The following is a 16,400-nucleotide window of genomic DNA, read 5'->3' as shown; positions in this document are numbered from 1 at the left end:
AGATAAGTTGATTTTCCCATGGTCTAATATAACTTAGGGTGGTTTTTTTTTGTTTGTTTGTTTCTGTTCTGATTCAGAATTTGAATTTTAGTTTGGCAAGAGCAACAATAAATAGTAATAGTAGTAATTGATAGTGTTAGTAATTGTAGTCTTTAATAGAGGTACTAGCTGCCACATTAATAATAGTATGAGGAAGATGACTATACTTGGCAGGTAAGAAAACAGCAGCTTAGACACAGTATCTTGTCAGTGGCTGAGCTGCAATTAGAAACCAGGCTTGTCAACCCATTGTTGTTTTCTATAATACTATACGGTCTCAATCTGGTGTTTGAGATAGTGGCTGTAAAAGTGCTTTATTAATAAAATATTGTGCAAAGATGAGGTATTGGTGTAACATACAATGAACTCTGGCCTCCATTTACTAAAATGGGGAATGTGAAAATGATCAGCATGTTTTGGCCAACAAGTGAAGATCAAGTATGGTATGTTGAACTGTATTTTACCCATTCAGTACAGAATTTTGTGGTTGGGTTGGGATTGTGATGTTAGTGGTTCATGAGCCTTATTTTATTTCCGTTTAACTGCATGACATTTGGGCTTGCAAATATGGCAAGCTGGTAGTCTTGTTCAGTCTCCAACTTTTTGTCTTTTATACCCAGGATTGATGTGTTTTTCAGATATGATTAAGAAGTCAAGTTTCTTTTGAGTAAAGTTAAAACACAGGAATCCCATTCTATTGAAGTTTAAAATTTTTAGTGTGCAAAAAGTAGGACATGAAAATGCTGGACTGTTAAACTGAGAAATAAGTGGACCCCCCTAAATAAACAAACATTTACACCCTGTCCAGAGTGTAGTGTTCATGCCAAAGGTGAATGTGAGTAGCGAACTTGATTAAGGCAAATGTTGTCACTTTCACTTAAAGAGAGGGCCCTCTTAGAAGAGGTGAGAATTTTGAGGTTCTTTTAATAAGGGTGGAGGAGAAAGCATCAGAGGTAATGGGGTGGGTTAGGGAATGGGAGAACTAAACAGAGTATGAAGTTAAGATTAAAGGACTGGAGGTATCAAACAAAAAGTGGGGGTAAAATAGGAGGTAATCTAGGCCCTTCAGCTAAATTACTGTTGCCCTGGAGGTCATTTTGGGGGAGAGAAGAAAGTGATTGAAGAGCAAGGTCAATCCTGATTTAAGTAGCAGTGCATATTTGATAAGGGAACAGAGCTAGAAGTTCATGAGGGAGATTGATGTATCACTATTCTTGAAGAATTTAGATAGTTTTAATATACCTTTTATTTATATAAAAGTACTAAAAACTTTAAAATTGAAATGTCATGTATGAAGGATGAAGTATCTTCTGTACTGTTAAATATTGCCTGGGTATTGGTAGATTTATTACAAATTTTCTTTTTCTCTAGGGTTTGGATTCAGGATTTGTTCCTAGTGTCCAAGACTTCGATAAGAAACTTACAGAGGCTGATGCTTACCTACAAATCTTGATAGAACAATTAAAGGTACAGCATTCGTTTACTGGATGGTATAAAGTAGTAAATGTTACCAAGCTTGATTTTGAGTGTAAAAACTTAGCGGATGTTAATTTGCAACCCTTAAATGGTTCTTCAGCAATTTTTAAAGCTGACTTATTAAAAGATCTGGATGACTTACTCAGAGATCTTTGCCTTTGATTATATTGATAGTGTATATATAATGTACTTTTTTGGTCATTAAAAAAGTAAATATCTAGGGGCGCCTGGGTGGCTCAGATGGTTAAGCGTCCGCCTTTGGTCCAGCCCCGCTTCTCCCTCTCCCTCTACTGGTCCCCCCTGCTTGTGCTCTCTCTCTCTGTCAAATAAATAAATAAAATCTTTTAAAAAAATATCTAGACATAATTAGAAGAAAATAAGATTAGATTCATATTCTGTTTTAAAATTCTGAGAAACTGGTAAATTTTAATGTGGTTCAATTTCCGAGGCCTTGATTTTTTCCATTTTGGGGAGGGGGGCGTTGGGAGAGGTGATTTCTCTACTTCATTTATCATTACTGAAATTGTCTCCTTCAATTCCTACTTTAAAATTAATTACAAGCAAAAGTCCTGGGAAGCAGCAAATGGAGTATTAATAAACGTGAATGACAAAGCAGAAAAAACTTAGGTTTCAGTTGATATTTTAAGTTCTTAAAAGTCATCTGTTTTCTTTTGCTTGTAATTTTACCAGAGTAATTGATCTTGACTGTTTAAAATAATTCAGTAGAGGGGCGCCTGGGTGGCTCAGTCGTTAAGCGTCTGCCTTCGGCTCAGGTCATGATCCCAGGGTCCTGGGATCGAGCCTTGCATTGGGCTCCCTGCTCAGCGGGAAGCCTACTTCTCCCTCTCCCACTCCCTCTGCTTGTGTTCCTGCTCTCGCTGTCTCTCTCTCTCTCTGTCAAATAAATAAATAAATAAAATCTTTAAAAATAAATAAAATAATTCAGTAGAATTGGACTTGATATAGTCCCTTGAAAAAATATATGTTATCTTAAAAATACATATAAATCATCCCTGGAAGAAATTTATTTAAGAACTAAAGTTTGCTTTTCTGTGTTTAGTAAATGTATACAATATAGCAAAATGGCTTGATACTATAATCATTTTCTTTTTAACCCTGTAGCTTTTTGATGACAAACTTCAAAACTGCAGAGATGACGAACAGAGAAAGGTAAGTTCTATTGTCATTATTTTGCCTTAAACCATTTTAAAACCAAGAGCCTTTTAGAGAAAAAATAACAGAAGGACTTCAGTGTTTGGGCTACTGTAATAGTACTACTGACTTTATGATAGTACTGCCATATAGAATTCATGGGGGAGTTTTCTGGTCAATTTCTCTTATGGTTTCACAATTAAACAAAAGGGTAATGTACAAAATTTTTAATACTCCTTTTTTTGTAAGTAACACCTTCCTAGGAGTAAGTTCTTTCTTGAGATTTTTAATGTTGAAGCTAGAAAGTTATTTTATTAAATTGATATGTGGTCACTTCAGATACTTCAGATATTAATAAACCAATTGGCAAGAATTTGCTGAATTAAACAAGAAGCCACAGATGAGGAAACAAAACTAGTGTTGCTTTTTTTTTTTTTTTTTTTTTTTAAGATTTTATTTTTAAGCCATCTCTATACCCAGCTTGGGGCTTGAGCTCACAACCCTGAGATCAAGAGTTGCATGCTCTACTGACTGAGCCAGCCAAGTGCCCCTGAGTGTTGCTTTAATTATAGTTCTGCTACTGCCCCCCCACCCTTGAATTTCTGATAATTACTTTGTAGTTTGAATAGTTTTCTTTTTTCCAGTTAACATTTTTCCTCCTTGATTAGATTTCCTGATGCAGTATCATTTCTTTTTTTGCATTTCTTTTGACCATAGCTTTGCATTTGACTTTTACACTTGGCAATAGTACCTATAGTAATTCATGTTTAACTCCCCTTCCATTCTTAGTTTTGGAATTTGGTCCCATGTCATTTTTAAACAACTAGGCAAAGTTTAAGGTGATTTCTAAAACAAGTGTTATTTATTTAAATTCAATTTAATTAGCGTATAGTGCATCATTAGTTTCTGAGGTAGAATTTAACATATATATATTTATATACATATATATTTAAGATATTGCATATAACACCCAGTGCTCATTACATCAAGTGCCCTCCTTAATGCCCATCACCCAGTTACCCATCTCTCCTCCAGCAACCCGCAGTTTGTTTCCTATAATTAAAAGTCTCTTAATGGTTTGTCTCCTCTGTTTCCATCTTATTTTTCCTTCCCTTCCCTTATGTTCATCAGTTTTGTTTCTTAAATTCCACATGAGTGAAATCATAAGATATTTGTCTTTTCTCTGACTTATTTTGCTTAGCATAATACACTATAGCTCCATCCACGTCATTGCAAATGGCAAGATTTCATTCTTTTTGATAGGACTGAGTAATAATTCCATTGTATATATGTACCACTTCTTTATCCATTCATCTATTGATGGACATCTGGGCTCTTCCCATATGTTGGCTATTGTGGACATTGCTGCTATAAACATTGGGGTGCATGTGCCCCTTCGGATCCCTGTGCAGAACAAGTGTTTTAAAATCACATAGGCTAGGGCGCCTGGGTGGCTCAGTTGGTTAAGCGACTGCCTTCGGCTCAGGTCATGATCCTGGAGTCCCGGGATCGAGTCCCGCATCGGGCTCCCTGCTCAGCAGGGAGTCTGCTTCTCCCGCTGACCCTCTTCCCTCTCGTGCTATCTCTCACTCTCTCTCTCTCAAATAAATAAATAAAATCTTTTAAAAAAATAAAAAATAAAAAAATAAAATCACATAGGCTAGGAGCAAGATGGCAGAGGAGTAGGAGACCTAAGTTTCGTCTGGTCCCAGGAATTCAGCTAGATAGTTATCAAACCATTCAGAACACCTACAAACTCAACAGGAGATTGAAGAAAAGAATAGCAGCAATTCTATGAACAGGAAAGTGACCACTTTCTGGAAGGTAGGACGTGCAGAGAAGTGAATCCGAGGTGGGAAGATAGAGAGGGAGCCTCCATCAGCCGGCTACCAGCAAGTGAGAGAGCAGTGGAGCACAAAATTGGAACTTTTAGAAGTCTGCTCTGCTGAGGGACGTTGCTCCAGTGGCTAAGTGGGGAGTGGAACCCTCGCTGGGACAGTGTGGTCTCAGGACCCTGGGGTCACAGAAAGACCGGGGGTGCCTGAGTGTGACAGACCTCCCAGGTATTGGAGTGGGGAAGCGGGCTGCAAAGACGGAGCCAAGGAATGGGCTCTCAGCTTGGGGTTGCCATAAACTGTGATCCACAGCACAGTCGGGCCATTGCTCTTTGAGCAGGGACCCAACAAGCAGCAGATCCGGGGAGACTCCCCTTCCTGCCCTGGGGAGACTCCAAATGGGGAAATGCTTGGTCACGGGCCAGGTGAGCCCAGAGTGCGGCCAGAGACCAGGGAGATGGGAGTGATTGACTGCTTTTCTATGAGGGCTCACTGAGGAGTGGGGCCCCGAGCTCTCGGCTCCTCCAGGACCAGAGATTGGGAGGCCGCCATTTTCACACTCGTCATCCGAAGCTGTACAGAAAGCTTTCAGAGAACAAAAGCTACCGAGAGCAAACCCAAGCAGATTACTTAGCCTGGTCTCTGGCAAGGGTGGTACAATTCCACCTTGGGCAAAGACATTTGAGAATCACTGCAATGGCCCCTCCCCAGAAGATCAGCAAGAACATCCAGCCAAGACCAAGTTCACTGATCAATGAGAACTGCAAAACTCAAGCAGTAGAGGAATACAGCACATAGAATTCATGGCTTTTTTCCCCATGATGTTTTAGTCTTTCAGCTTTAAATTTTTTAATTTTCTTTATTTTTTCTATTTCTGTTTTTTTAGTTGAATTTTTCATCTTTTTCAACCAATATCTTAACAATTCCTATTTTAAAATCTTTTTTAACTTTCATTTTTACAGTCTATCCCTTCATTGTATTTAACCTTATTTTTTGTGTATATATAAGTTGTTCTCTCTTTAAAATTTTGGGATGCAGTGTCTTCTAACAGACTAAAATATACCCTAAATCTAGTGTATGACGTTGTCCTAGTCTCCCACCTGATCACATTCTTTTTTTTTAAATTTTTTTCATTCTTTTTTCAACCAACTTATCGATGGCTTTTTTAAAATCTTTTTTAATTTTCATCTTTACAGTCATGTTTCTTCCTTTCATCGTATTTACCCTTATTTTTGTGTATTTATATATATATCTAAAGTTTTTCTATTAAATTTTGGGAGGCAGTTTTTGTAACAGACCAAAATACACCCAAAATCTAGTGTGTGGCTCTGTTCTATTCACCAACCCGATCATATTCTTTTTATTTTCCTCTTTGTTTTCCCCCTAGTTTCGGGTTTCTTCTGATTTGTTTAGTATATATTTTTCTGGGGTCGTTCTTACCCTTTTAGCATTTTGTTCTCTCATTCATCTATTCTCTGGACAAAATGACAAGATGGAAAAACTCACCTCAAAAAAAAGAACAAGGCAGTACCGACTGCCAGGGACCAGATCAATAGAGACATTAGTAAGATGTTGGAACTACAGTTCAGAATAACGATTATAAAGATACTAACTGGGCTTGAAAAAAGCATAGAAGATACTAGAGAATCCCTTTCTGGAGAAATAAAAGAACTAAAATCTAACCCAAGTTGAAATCAGAAAGGCTATTAATGAGGTGCAACCAAAAATGGAGGCTGTAACTGCTAGGATAAATGAGGCAGAAAAGAGAATTAGTGATATAGAAGACCAAATGATGGAGAATAAAGAAGCTGAGAAAAAGAGAGAGAAACAACTACTGGATCACAAGGGGAGAATTCAAGAGATAAGCGATACAATAAAGCGAAACATTAGGATAATTGGGATCCCGGAAGAAGAAAGAGGGGCAGAAGGTATATTGGAGCAAATTATAGCGGAGAACTTCCCTAATTTGGGGAAGGAAACAGGCATCAAAATCCAGGAGGCACAGAGAACCCCCCTCAAAATCAATAAAAATAGATCAACACCCCAGGATCTGATAGTAAAACTCACAATTCTCAGAGACAAAAAGAAAATCCTGAAAGCAGCTGTAGACAAGAAGTCTGTAACCTACAACGGTAGAAACATTAGATTGGCAGCAGACTTATCCACAGAGACCTGGCAGGCCAGAAAGGACTGGCATGATATATTGAGAGCACTAAACAAGAAAAATATGCAGCCAAGAATACGGTATCCAGCTAGGCTGTCATTGAAAATAGAAGGAGAGCTGAAAACCTTCCAGGACAAACAAAAACTAAAAGAATTTGTGAACACCAAACCAGCCCTACAAGAAATATTGAAAGGGGTCCTCTAAGCAAAGAGAGAGCCTAAAAGGAACATAGACCAGAAAGGCACAGAGACGATATACAGTAACAGTCACCTTACAGGCAATACAGTGGCACTAAATTCATATATCTTTCAGTAGTTACCCTGAATGTAAATGGACTAAATGCCCCAATCAGAAGACACAAGGTATCAGATTGGATAAAAGACCCATCAATATGCTGTCTGCAAGAGACTCATCTTAGACCCAAAGACACCTCCATATTGAAAGTGGGGGGGTGGAAAACCATTTACCATGCTAATGGACACCAAAAGAAAGCTGAGGTGGCAGTCCCTATATCACACAAATTAGATTTTAAACCAAAGACTATAATAAGACATGAGGAAGGACACTACATCATACTTAAAGGGTCTGTCCAACAAGAAAATCTAATAATTGTAAATATCTATGCCCCTAACATGGGAGCAGCCACTTAATATAAGCCAATTAATAACAGAAAAACACATCGACAATAATACAATAAGAGTAGGAGACTTTAACATTCCCTTCACTGAAATGGACAGATCATGTAAGCAAAAGATGAACAAGGAAATAAAGGCTTTAAATGACACACTGGACCAGATGGACTTTACAGATACTCAGAATATTCCATCCCAAAGCACAGAATACACATTCTTCTCTAGTGCCCATGGAACATTCTCCAGAACAGATCACATCCAGGGTCACAAATCAGGTCTCAACCGGTACCAAAAGTTTGGGGTCATTCCCTGCATATTTTCTGACCACGATGCTTTGAAACTTAAACTCAATCATAAGAGGAAAGTCGGAAAGAACTCAAATACACGGAGGCTAAAGGGCATCCTACTAAAGAATGAATGGGTCAACCAGGAAATTAGAGAAGAATTTTAAAACTTCATGGAAACCAGTGAAAATGAAAACACAACTGTTCAAAATCTTTGGGATGCAGCAAAGGCGGTCCTAAGAGGAAAGTATATAGCAATACAAGCCTTTCTCAAGAAACAAGAAAGATCTCAAATATACAACCTAACCCTCCATCTAACAGAGCTGGAGAAAGAACAGCAAATAAAGCCTAAACCCAGCAGGAGAAGAGAAATAATAAAGATCAGGGCAGAAATCAATGAAATAGAAACCAAAAGAACAGTAGAACAGATCAACGAAACTAGGAGATGGTTCTTTGAAAGATTTAATAAGATTGATAAACCCCTGGCCAGACTTATCAAAAAGAAAAGAGAAAGGACCCAAATAAATAAAATCATGAATGAAAGAGGAGATAGCACAACCAACACCAAAGAAATAAAATTATAAGAACATACTATGAGCAACTATATGCCACCAAATGAGATAAATTGGAAGAAATGGATGCATTCCTAGAGGTGTATAAACTACCAAAACTGAACCAGGAAGAAATAGAAAACCTGAACATACCCATAACCAGTAAGGAAATTGAAGCAGTCATCAAAAATCTCCCAACAAACAAGAGTCCAGGGCCAGATGGCTTCCCAGGGGAATTCTACCAAACATTTAAAGAAAAATTAATACCTATTCTTCTGAAACTGTTCCAAGAAATAGAAATGGAAGAAAAACTTCCAAACTCATTTTATGAGGCCAGCATTACATTGATCCCAAAACCAAAGACCCCATCAAAAAGAATTACAGACCAATATCCCTGATGAACATGGATGCAAAAATTCTCACCAAAATACTAGCCAATAGGATCCAGCAGTACATTAAAAGGATTCTTCACCACAACCAAGTGGGATTTATTCCTGGGCTGCAAGGTTGGTTTCAATATCTGCAGATCAATCAATGTGATACGTTAATAAAAGTAAGAACAAGAACCATATGATCCTCTCAATAGATGCAGGAAAAGCATTTGACAAAGTACAGCATCTTTCTTGATTAAAACTCTTCACAGTGTAGGGACAGAGGGTACATACCTCTATATCATAAAAGCCATCTATGAAAAACCCACAGCAAGTACCATTCTCAATGGGGAAAAACTGAGAGCTTTTCCCCTAAGATCAGGAACACAGGACGGATGTCCACTATCACCACTGCTATTCAACATAGTACTAGAAGTCCCAGCCTCAGCAATCAGACAACAGAAAGAAAAGCCATCTGATTTGGCAAAGAAGAAAACAGACTTTCACTCCTGCATATGATATGATACTCTATGTAGAAAACCCAAAAGACTCCAGCCAAAGATTGCTAGAACTCATACAGGAATCCAGCAACATGGCAGGATATAAAATCAATGCACAGAATTCAGTTGCATGTCTATACACTAACATTGAGACAGAAGAAAGAGAAATTAAGGAGTCGATCCCATTTATAATTGCACCCAAAACCATAACATACCTAAGAATAAACCTGACCAAAGAGGCAAAGGATCTGTCCTCAGAAAACCATAAAACACTCATGAAAGAAATTGGGGAAGACACAAAGAAATGGAAAAATGTTCCATGCTTGTGGATTGGAAGAACAAATACTGTTAAAATATCTAAGCTACTTAGAGCAATCTACACATTCAGTGCAATCCCTATCAAAATACCATCAACTTTTTTCACAGAGCTGGAACAAATAATCCTATAATTTGTATGGAACCAGAAAAGACCCTGAATAGCCAGAGGAATGTTGAAAAAGAAAATCAAAACTGGTGGCATCACAATGCCGGACTTCAAGCTCTAGTACAAAGCCGTCATCATCAAGACAGTATGGTACTGGCACAAAAACAGACACATAGATTAGTGGAACAGAATAGAGAGCCCAGAAATGGACCCTCAACTCTTATCACCAACTAATCTTCAACAAAGCAGGAAAGAATATCCAATGGAAAAAAGTCTCTTCAACAAATGGTGTTGGGAAAACTGGACAGCCACATGCAGAAGAGTGAAACTGGACCATTTCCTTACACCATACACAATAGACTCAAAATGGATGAAATACCTAAATGTGAGACAGGAATCCATCAAAATCCTAGAAGAGAATATAGGAAGTAACCTCTTCGACATCAGCCATAGCAATTTCTTTCAAGACACGCCTCCAAAGGCAAGGGGAACAAAGGCAAAAATGAACTATTGGGATTTCCTCAAGATAAAAAGCTTTTGCACAGCAAAGGAAACAGCCAACAAATCCAAAAGACAACTACAGAACGGGAGAAGATATTTGCAAATGACATATCAGATAAAGGGCTAGTATCCAAAATCTATAAAGAATTTATCAAACTCAACACCCAAAGAACAAATAATCCCATCAAGAAATGGGCAGAAGACATGAACAGACATTTCTGCAAAGAAGACATCCAAATGGCCAACAGACACATGAAAAAATGCTCAACATCCCTCGGCATCAGGGAAATACAAATCAAAAGCACAATGAGATACCACCTCACACCAGTCAGAATGGCTACAATTAACAAGTCAGGAAACGACAGATGTTGGTGAGGATGTGGAGAAATGGGAACCCTCCTACAGTGTTGGTGGGAATGCAAGCTGGTGCAGCCACTCTGGAAAACAGTGTGGAGGTTCCTCAAAAAGTTGAAAATAGAGCTACCCTACAACCCTACTACTGGGTATTTACCCCAAAGATACAAATGTAATGATCTGAAGGGGCACGTGTACCCCAATGTTTATAGCATCAGTGTCCACAGTAGCCAAACTATGGAAAGAGCCAAGATGTCCATCAACAGATGAATGGATAAAGAAGATTGTGTGTGTGTGTGTGTGTGTGTGTGTATACACACACACCCACACACAATGGAATATTATGCAGCCATCAAAAAAATATGAAATTTGCCATTTGCAATGACGTGGATGGAACTAGAGTGTTATTATGCTAAGTGAAGTAAGTCAGTCAGAGAAAGACAAGTATTGTATGATCTTACTGATACGAGAAATTTGAGAAACAAGACAGAGGATCATAGGGGAAGGGAGGGAAAAATGAAATAAGATGAAACCAGAGAGGGAGACAAACCATAAGAGACTCTTAATCTCAGGAAACAAACTGAGGGTTGCTGAAGTGGAGGGCGGTGGGAGGAATGGGTGGCTAGGTGATGGACATTGGGGAGGGTATGTGCTATGGTGAGTGCTGTGAATATGTAAGACTGATGAATCACAGACCTGTACTCCTGAAACAAATATGCATTATATGTTAATAAAAATTTTTTTAATAAAAAAATAAAATCACAGTCTATAAAAAAGACACAACTTTTTTCATATAAGGAATAATGTTTTGTGTTATTCTTAGAAATCTTGAATCATATGAATCTTATTTGAGGACATAATCCATAAAATGAATTTTTTATTTAAATGTTTAAGTTTTAAAAAGTATAACAGAAAGTACTCCCTTCCCAGTTGCCTGCACTCACTTAGAGTAAAGAGTACATTTTGGTAAAATTCTTTAAATGACTAGTAAAAAACAGCAATGATACTTCTTTGTGCTTCTGATTATTTGTTTAAACTTACCATTTTTCACAGAAAATTGAAACTCTCAAAGAGACAACAAATGTAAGTTATATGTTTGGTAAACTCTGGCTTTGCATTAGAAAGTGCTTTAAAATGTCATTTCTATTTTAAGCTGTTGCTTACATTAATAAATTGCTCTATTAAGAGCAGTTGAGATTTTAATTTTTATAAATTTTTACAAGGGTGTTTAAGAATTTAATTATTTTCTAAAGGATATAAAGGGACTTGAATAATCCTTCTAATTAAAAATCACTTCGTGTACCATTTTACCTGTTTCTGATCTTATCTGTGTTAAGATCCTTGGATAAAAGATACCATCCATGCACAATGTCTCTTTTTTATAATTAAAATATATTGTGATTCATGTTTTCTGATGTACTGGCCTTCTCACATTATATAATAGGCTACTAATAAGATTTGTATTTTGACGAGCAGTTTTAAAAACAGGCAAAGTAGTAGTATTCTGGGTTCACCATATTGTGATAGGATTCTTTACTCCTCATAATTCCTTAAAAGTCTTGAATTAGATATTTTAGAAATTTACACTGGGATTGTCTGCTATTGATCTAAGAATTTGGAAATTAATCAGACTCACATCTTTTTCTGTTTGAAGTGTTGAAAAACCATTTAGAATGTTATTCAGTACAAATTAACAATTTTTTGGCACTCTTTAATGATAGAATTGCTTATGATAACTTCATCTAACACTGTCAGTATATTAGAACCCACTGGAATCCAGAGAGGGTATTTCTTGTGTAGTATAGACTTAAATCCTGTACATCTGAACTGATTTTTATTTTTATATTTTAAGCTTTAATGTCATGACCATTTTATTTGGTGCAAGATCCTAAAATCAGTGTTCTGTTTTTATAGAGCATGGTAGAATCAATTAAACACTGCATTGTGTTGCTGCAGATTGCTAAAGTAAGTAAATTTTACTTTGATTACTTTCATTTAATGAGATGTAAAAATTATAATGGCATTTCTCTTTAACAGCCAGGAAACTTGGTTGTGAAATATGTACCTTCCTCCAATAAGTTGTATTTTGGGGTTCCTGGTACTATTGAACAACTAGGTTCAGTGTATTTAGATATTAACCTTAGCAGCATGTGCCTTTTTTTGAGAAGGTAATTTCTGATACAGTGACTGGGAAAGAGGGGAGAATTGTTTGAATGACTCACCCCTTCCTTCCTTTTTATCCATTATCACTGCTTGGAGCAAGGACATATCTTGCAGAACCTTTCACAGAAAGTTTTTCTTAGGAGAAAAGGAATTAAATTTTAGCAAGAGTTCTTTTTCTCATCCATAATAAGGAATATAATAAAGATATATATATATTTAATTTTGTTGTAGTTTTTTTCTGTTACTAAACTACATTAGTGAACCACTACTTTAAATTGCTATTCTTATTCATGCAATAATATGTATTTTGAATTATTGTGGTACGGTAAAAATTTCATGGTTATTGTGCCTGCTTTTCTGAAAAATTTTGGTGTATTCAACTTAAATGTCAGTTTGATTGCTTGGTATTTTGAGAAATAAGCATTTTAGTGTTTGAAAAGAAGAATTAAAATTCCCCCCCTATATTTCTACTGACTGTACCTCTGTATTTCTACTGACCGTACCTCTGTATTTCTAGCCAGTGGCTAGCAGGCAATTCAGTAGCCACTATTGGGAGTGATGTTTGCATGGATTTTTAATTACTGGTCTATTTTACTTATTCAGTTGCATGTATTTGCCTGATAATGGTCACTTTTTACCTAGTATTGTTAATGATACAGTTATATAGGACAGTCTATTTGTGCTTAGATAGGAAGGATATTCGGCATATAAGTTAAAGGAGGGCAATGTCATTTTCTTTTGAGGCTAGATTCAATATATTAAAGTGTCAGAACTTAAGGGCTTGTGTTCACTTTCTAGATGTTTTGTTTGTTTTACCACTATGCCTCATTTCCTGTGTTTGTGTGTGTAAATTTTTCATCTACTTTTGTGGATCAGAATATATTCTAAAGGGAGGATAGGGTTGGAGGCGTGAAAGAGATGGTAAGGTTTTTGTTCTTCTTGACTGAGAAATTTTATGGGTGGTTTGGTCACCTACTGTTACCCAAAAGCCTCTACAGTGTATGGATAACCAGTAAACTACACCTTGCTCGATGTGAATAGGTAGGTATTTTAGGGATTCACACTGCCTTCTCTGGAAGATTGAGGAAGTAGAAGAGCTGGTAGTGTTTAGACTGGTTTGGATAACCTCTACAAATCATTTAAGACTTTAGATAGTTGTAAAACAAGGCAACAAGCCTCTTTCGGGAGCTCACCTTTTAGCTACCCATCAAGAGTATTTTTGGTGTTCTACCTTTGGAATGAGTTAGAATTCAAATTACTAATACTCCTTTTTAGAAGTTTCTCCTATTTTTTTTAAGATTTTTTTTATTTTTGAAGTAATCTCTACACCCAACATGGGGGCTCGAACTCACAACCCTGATATCAAGAGCCATGTGCTCCACCGACTGAGCCAGCTAGGCGCCCCTAGAAGTTTCTGCTCTTTAGTCTATACCTCCTACCTCTCTGTTTATCTTAGCCCAGCTTGATAGACTTACATTTCAAGGTCCTTCAGAACAGGTAACATAGATTAAGTAAATGGAGTTTGGTTTTTTAATTTTTTCCAGAAGGAAGTTTTATTAAGGCTTTTATGTTCAAATACTATCCCTTAAATTATATATGTACTCTATATGAACTTTGTGTGTATCTTTAAATGTAAATCATACCATTTCACTCACCTGCTCACATCCCACTAAATGGTTTCCCATCTCCTTTGGAATGCAATCTCAACTATTTACAATAAGTTACATCACTTGAGTCATCACTACTCTCTCACCTCATCAACCCTCACTTGATCACACTACTCCAACAATACTGGCTTGTTTTCTTTTTCACAGACAGGCCAGACTTTTTCTGCTTCAGAGATTTGTATTTGCTTTCCCCGCTGCCTAGAAGGAACTTACCCCAGATTTCCAGGACTCACCCCCTCACTTTATTCAGATTTCTGCCCACATGAAATCTCTTTGAAGAGACCTTCCTGACCACTCTATCTAAAATAATCTCTAATCTCTCATTTGTGTTTTTTTCTTCATGGCTTGCATCACTAGCTAGAATTACACGATATCTTGTTTATTGTCTCTCTAGCACCTGGTTTATAATCTCCTTAAGGACTTTGTCTTATTTGCCATTGTATTAGTCTGCTTGGGCTGCCCCAACAAACCACCACAGACTCGGTGGCGTAAACAAAAGAAATTTATTTTCTCGCAGTTTTGGAAGCTAGAAGTTCAAGATCAAGGTTCCTACCAATTTGGTTTCCTGTGAGGACCCTTTTTAACTTGTAGACAGCCACCTTCTCAGTATGTCCTCATGTGGCCTTTCGTTGGTATGTGCACAAAGAACAGAGAGAGAAAAGAGAGGGAGGGAGTGGGGAGGAGGAGATGGAAGGGACAGGGACAGTAGGGAGAAGGTGAGAAGAGCTCTCTGATATAAGGACACGTACTAGGTCAGGGCTCCATCTTTAGGACCTTATTAAACCATAATTTACTTCATTAGAGGCCCCATCTCCAAATATAGCCATCTTAGGGTTAGGGCTTCTTCTGAATTTGGCGGTGGTGGGTGGAGACACACAAATATTCACTCTATAACACCACTGTATCCTCAGTGTCTAGAACAGTTGCCTGCCACATGGTAGGGACCTGATAATTGTAAATTTTGAATGGATGTTTCTAATACATAACTTTCAATAGTTTAGTGTTTCCACTTTATGTATGATTTTTTTATTTAGCCATCTCTCTGTTCTGCTGTTGGTAAACATGGCAGAACTTCTCATACTAATGGGAATATAAATTATTAGTCATTTTGGAGGATTATTCTTCATTGACAGGTTAATAAAATATTGAAATCAGCTACTTTGAGAGATTGCCACTGAGACCCCAAAGGGATATAAGAAGATGGCGAATTTGATATCTTTGTAGTTTGGAGTAATTTAATATTAGCTTCTTAGAGGCAGCATGTTATAGATAGGATTTTAAACCCCTTCCAGTTTTGATTCTTTAATTTTGATTCACTACCAGAAGTTCCCCTCCTGTCTAAATGATTAATGCCTTGGTTCCCAAACTTTGCTACTCACTGGAATACCTAAGGATCTTTAACAAGTCTTATGCTTGGCTCCCACTCCCAGATATTGTGTGGTAATTGCTATGGGTTGTCACCTGGGCTTTGGGATTTTAAACTCCCAGGTGGTTGTAATATGCAGCAAAGTTTGGGCATCACTTGGTTAGTAGGATTTTCAGGTAAGTTCTGTTAGTTCGGAAGACTTCATTCTTTATACCATAGATAGAGACAGTTGGCGTTTCATGAGAAACTGCAGAGGAAGGTGGGGGAGATGGAATAGAGCAGAAATAATCTGGGAGGCCCCTACATCTGAGGACTTGACCAGTTCCTTATCAAAATTAGGTGATAAGACCTATATGCCACAACTCAAATAAGCAAGTGAAATTAATAATGTATTTTATTTAACCCAGTATATCCAAAATCATTTCAACATAAGCAACGTAAAAATTCATTAATGAGAAACTTCATTGTCTTTTTTTTTTTTTTTAACTAAGTTTTCAGTATCTTGGGTGTATTTTACACTTTGAACCAGCCACATTTCAAGTGCTTAATAGCCACATGTGACTAGTAGCTCCCAAACTGGACAGTACAGGTCTAGGTTATCCTTTCAAAGTAGATTGTATATTTAAGTTGTCTTTGGATTGTAGGTTCTCTCCCCAGAACATTTTCCTTCATAAGAGGTTTTGTTTTCATAAGTGTTTTTAAATTTCTCATTAGACTTTTAAGAAAACAGGTTTATTGATACTAATTTACATATCATAAAATTCACTCATTTAAAGTGTACATTTCAGTGGTTTTTGGTATATTTACAAAGTTGTACAGTCATCACTATACTCAAATTATAGTACATTTTTATCACCACAAGAAGAAATATTGTATCTATTAAGCAGTCATTCCCTATTCATCTTTCCCTTGCTACTGTTG

General features: G+C 37.1%; 1 protein-coding gene across 7 annotated transcripts in view; it reads left to right on the top strand.

The window, feature by feature from the left end:
- Positions 1-16,400, top strand: part of OSBPL9 (oxysterol binding protein like 9) — a 176,241-nt gene that overhangs the window by 120,537 nt on the left and 39,304 nt on the right. For all 7 annotated transcript variants that reach the window (XM_025871597.2, XM_025871596.2, XM_025871595.2 and 4 more), the window contains 4 exons: positions 1,411-1,506; positions 2,638-2,685; positions 11,337-11,366; positions 12,198-12,248. In XM_025871597.2, the coding sequence (XP_025727382.2) occupies positions 1,411-1,506; positions 2,638-2,685; positions 11,337-11,366; positions 12,198-12,248 (225 nt within the window). The remainder of the gene's footprint in view (positions 1-1,410; positions 1,507-2,637; positions 2,686-11,336; positions 11,367-12,197; positions 12,249-16,400) is intronic.

The sequence above is a fragment of the Callorhinus ursinus genome, unplaced genomic scaffold (genome assembly GCF_003265705.2).
Source record: "Callorhinus ursinus isolate GAN/ISIS: 27379988/994484 unplaced genomic scaffold, GSC_fseal_2.0 scaffold9, whole genome shotgun sequence".
Lineage (NCBI taxonomy): Eukaryota > Metazoa > Chordata > Mammalia > Carnivora > Otariidae > Callorhinus > Callorhinus ursinus.
This window is presented reverse-complemented; position numbering and strand designations above follow the sequence as displayed.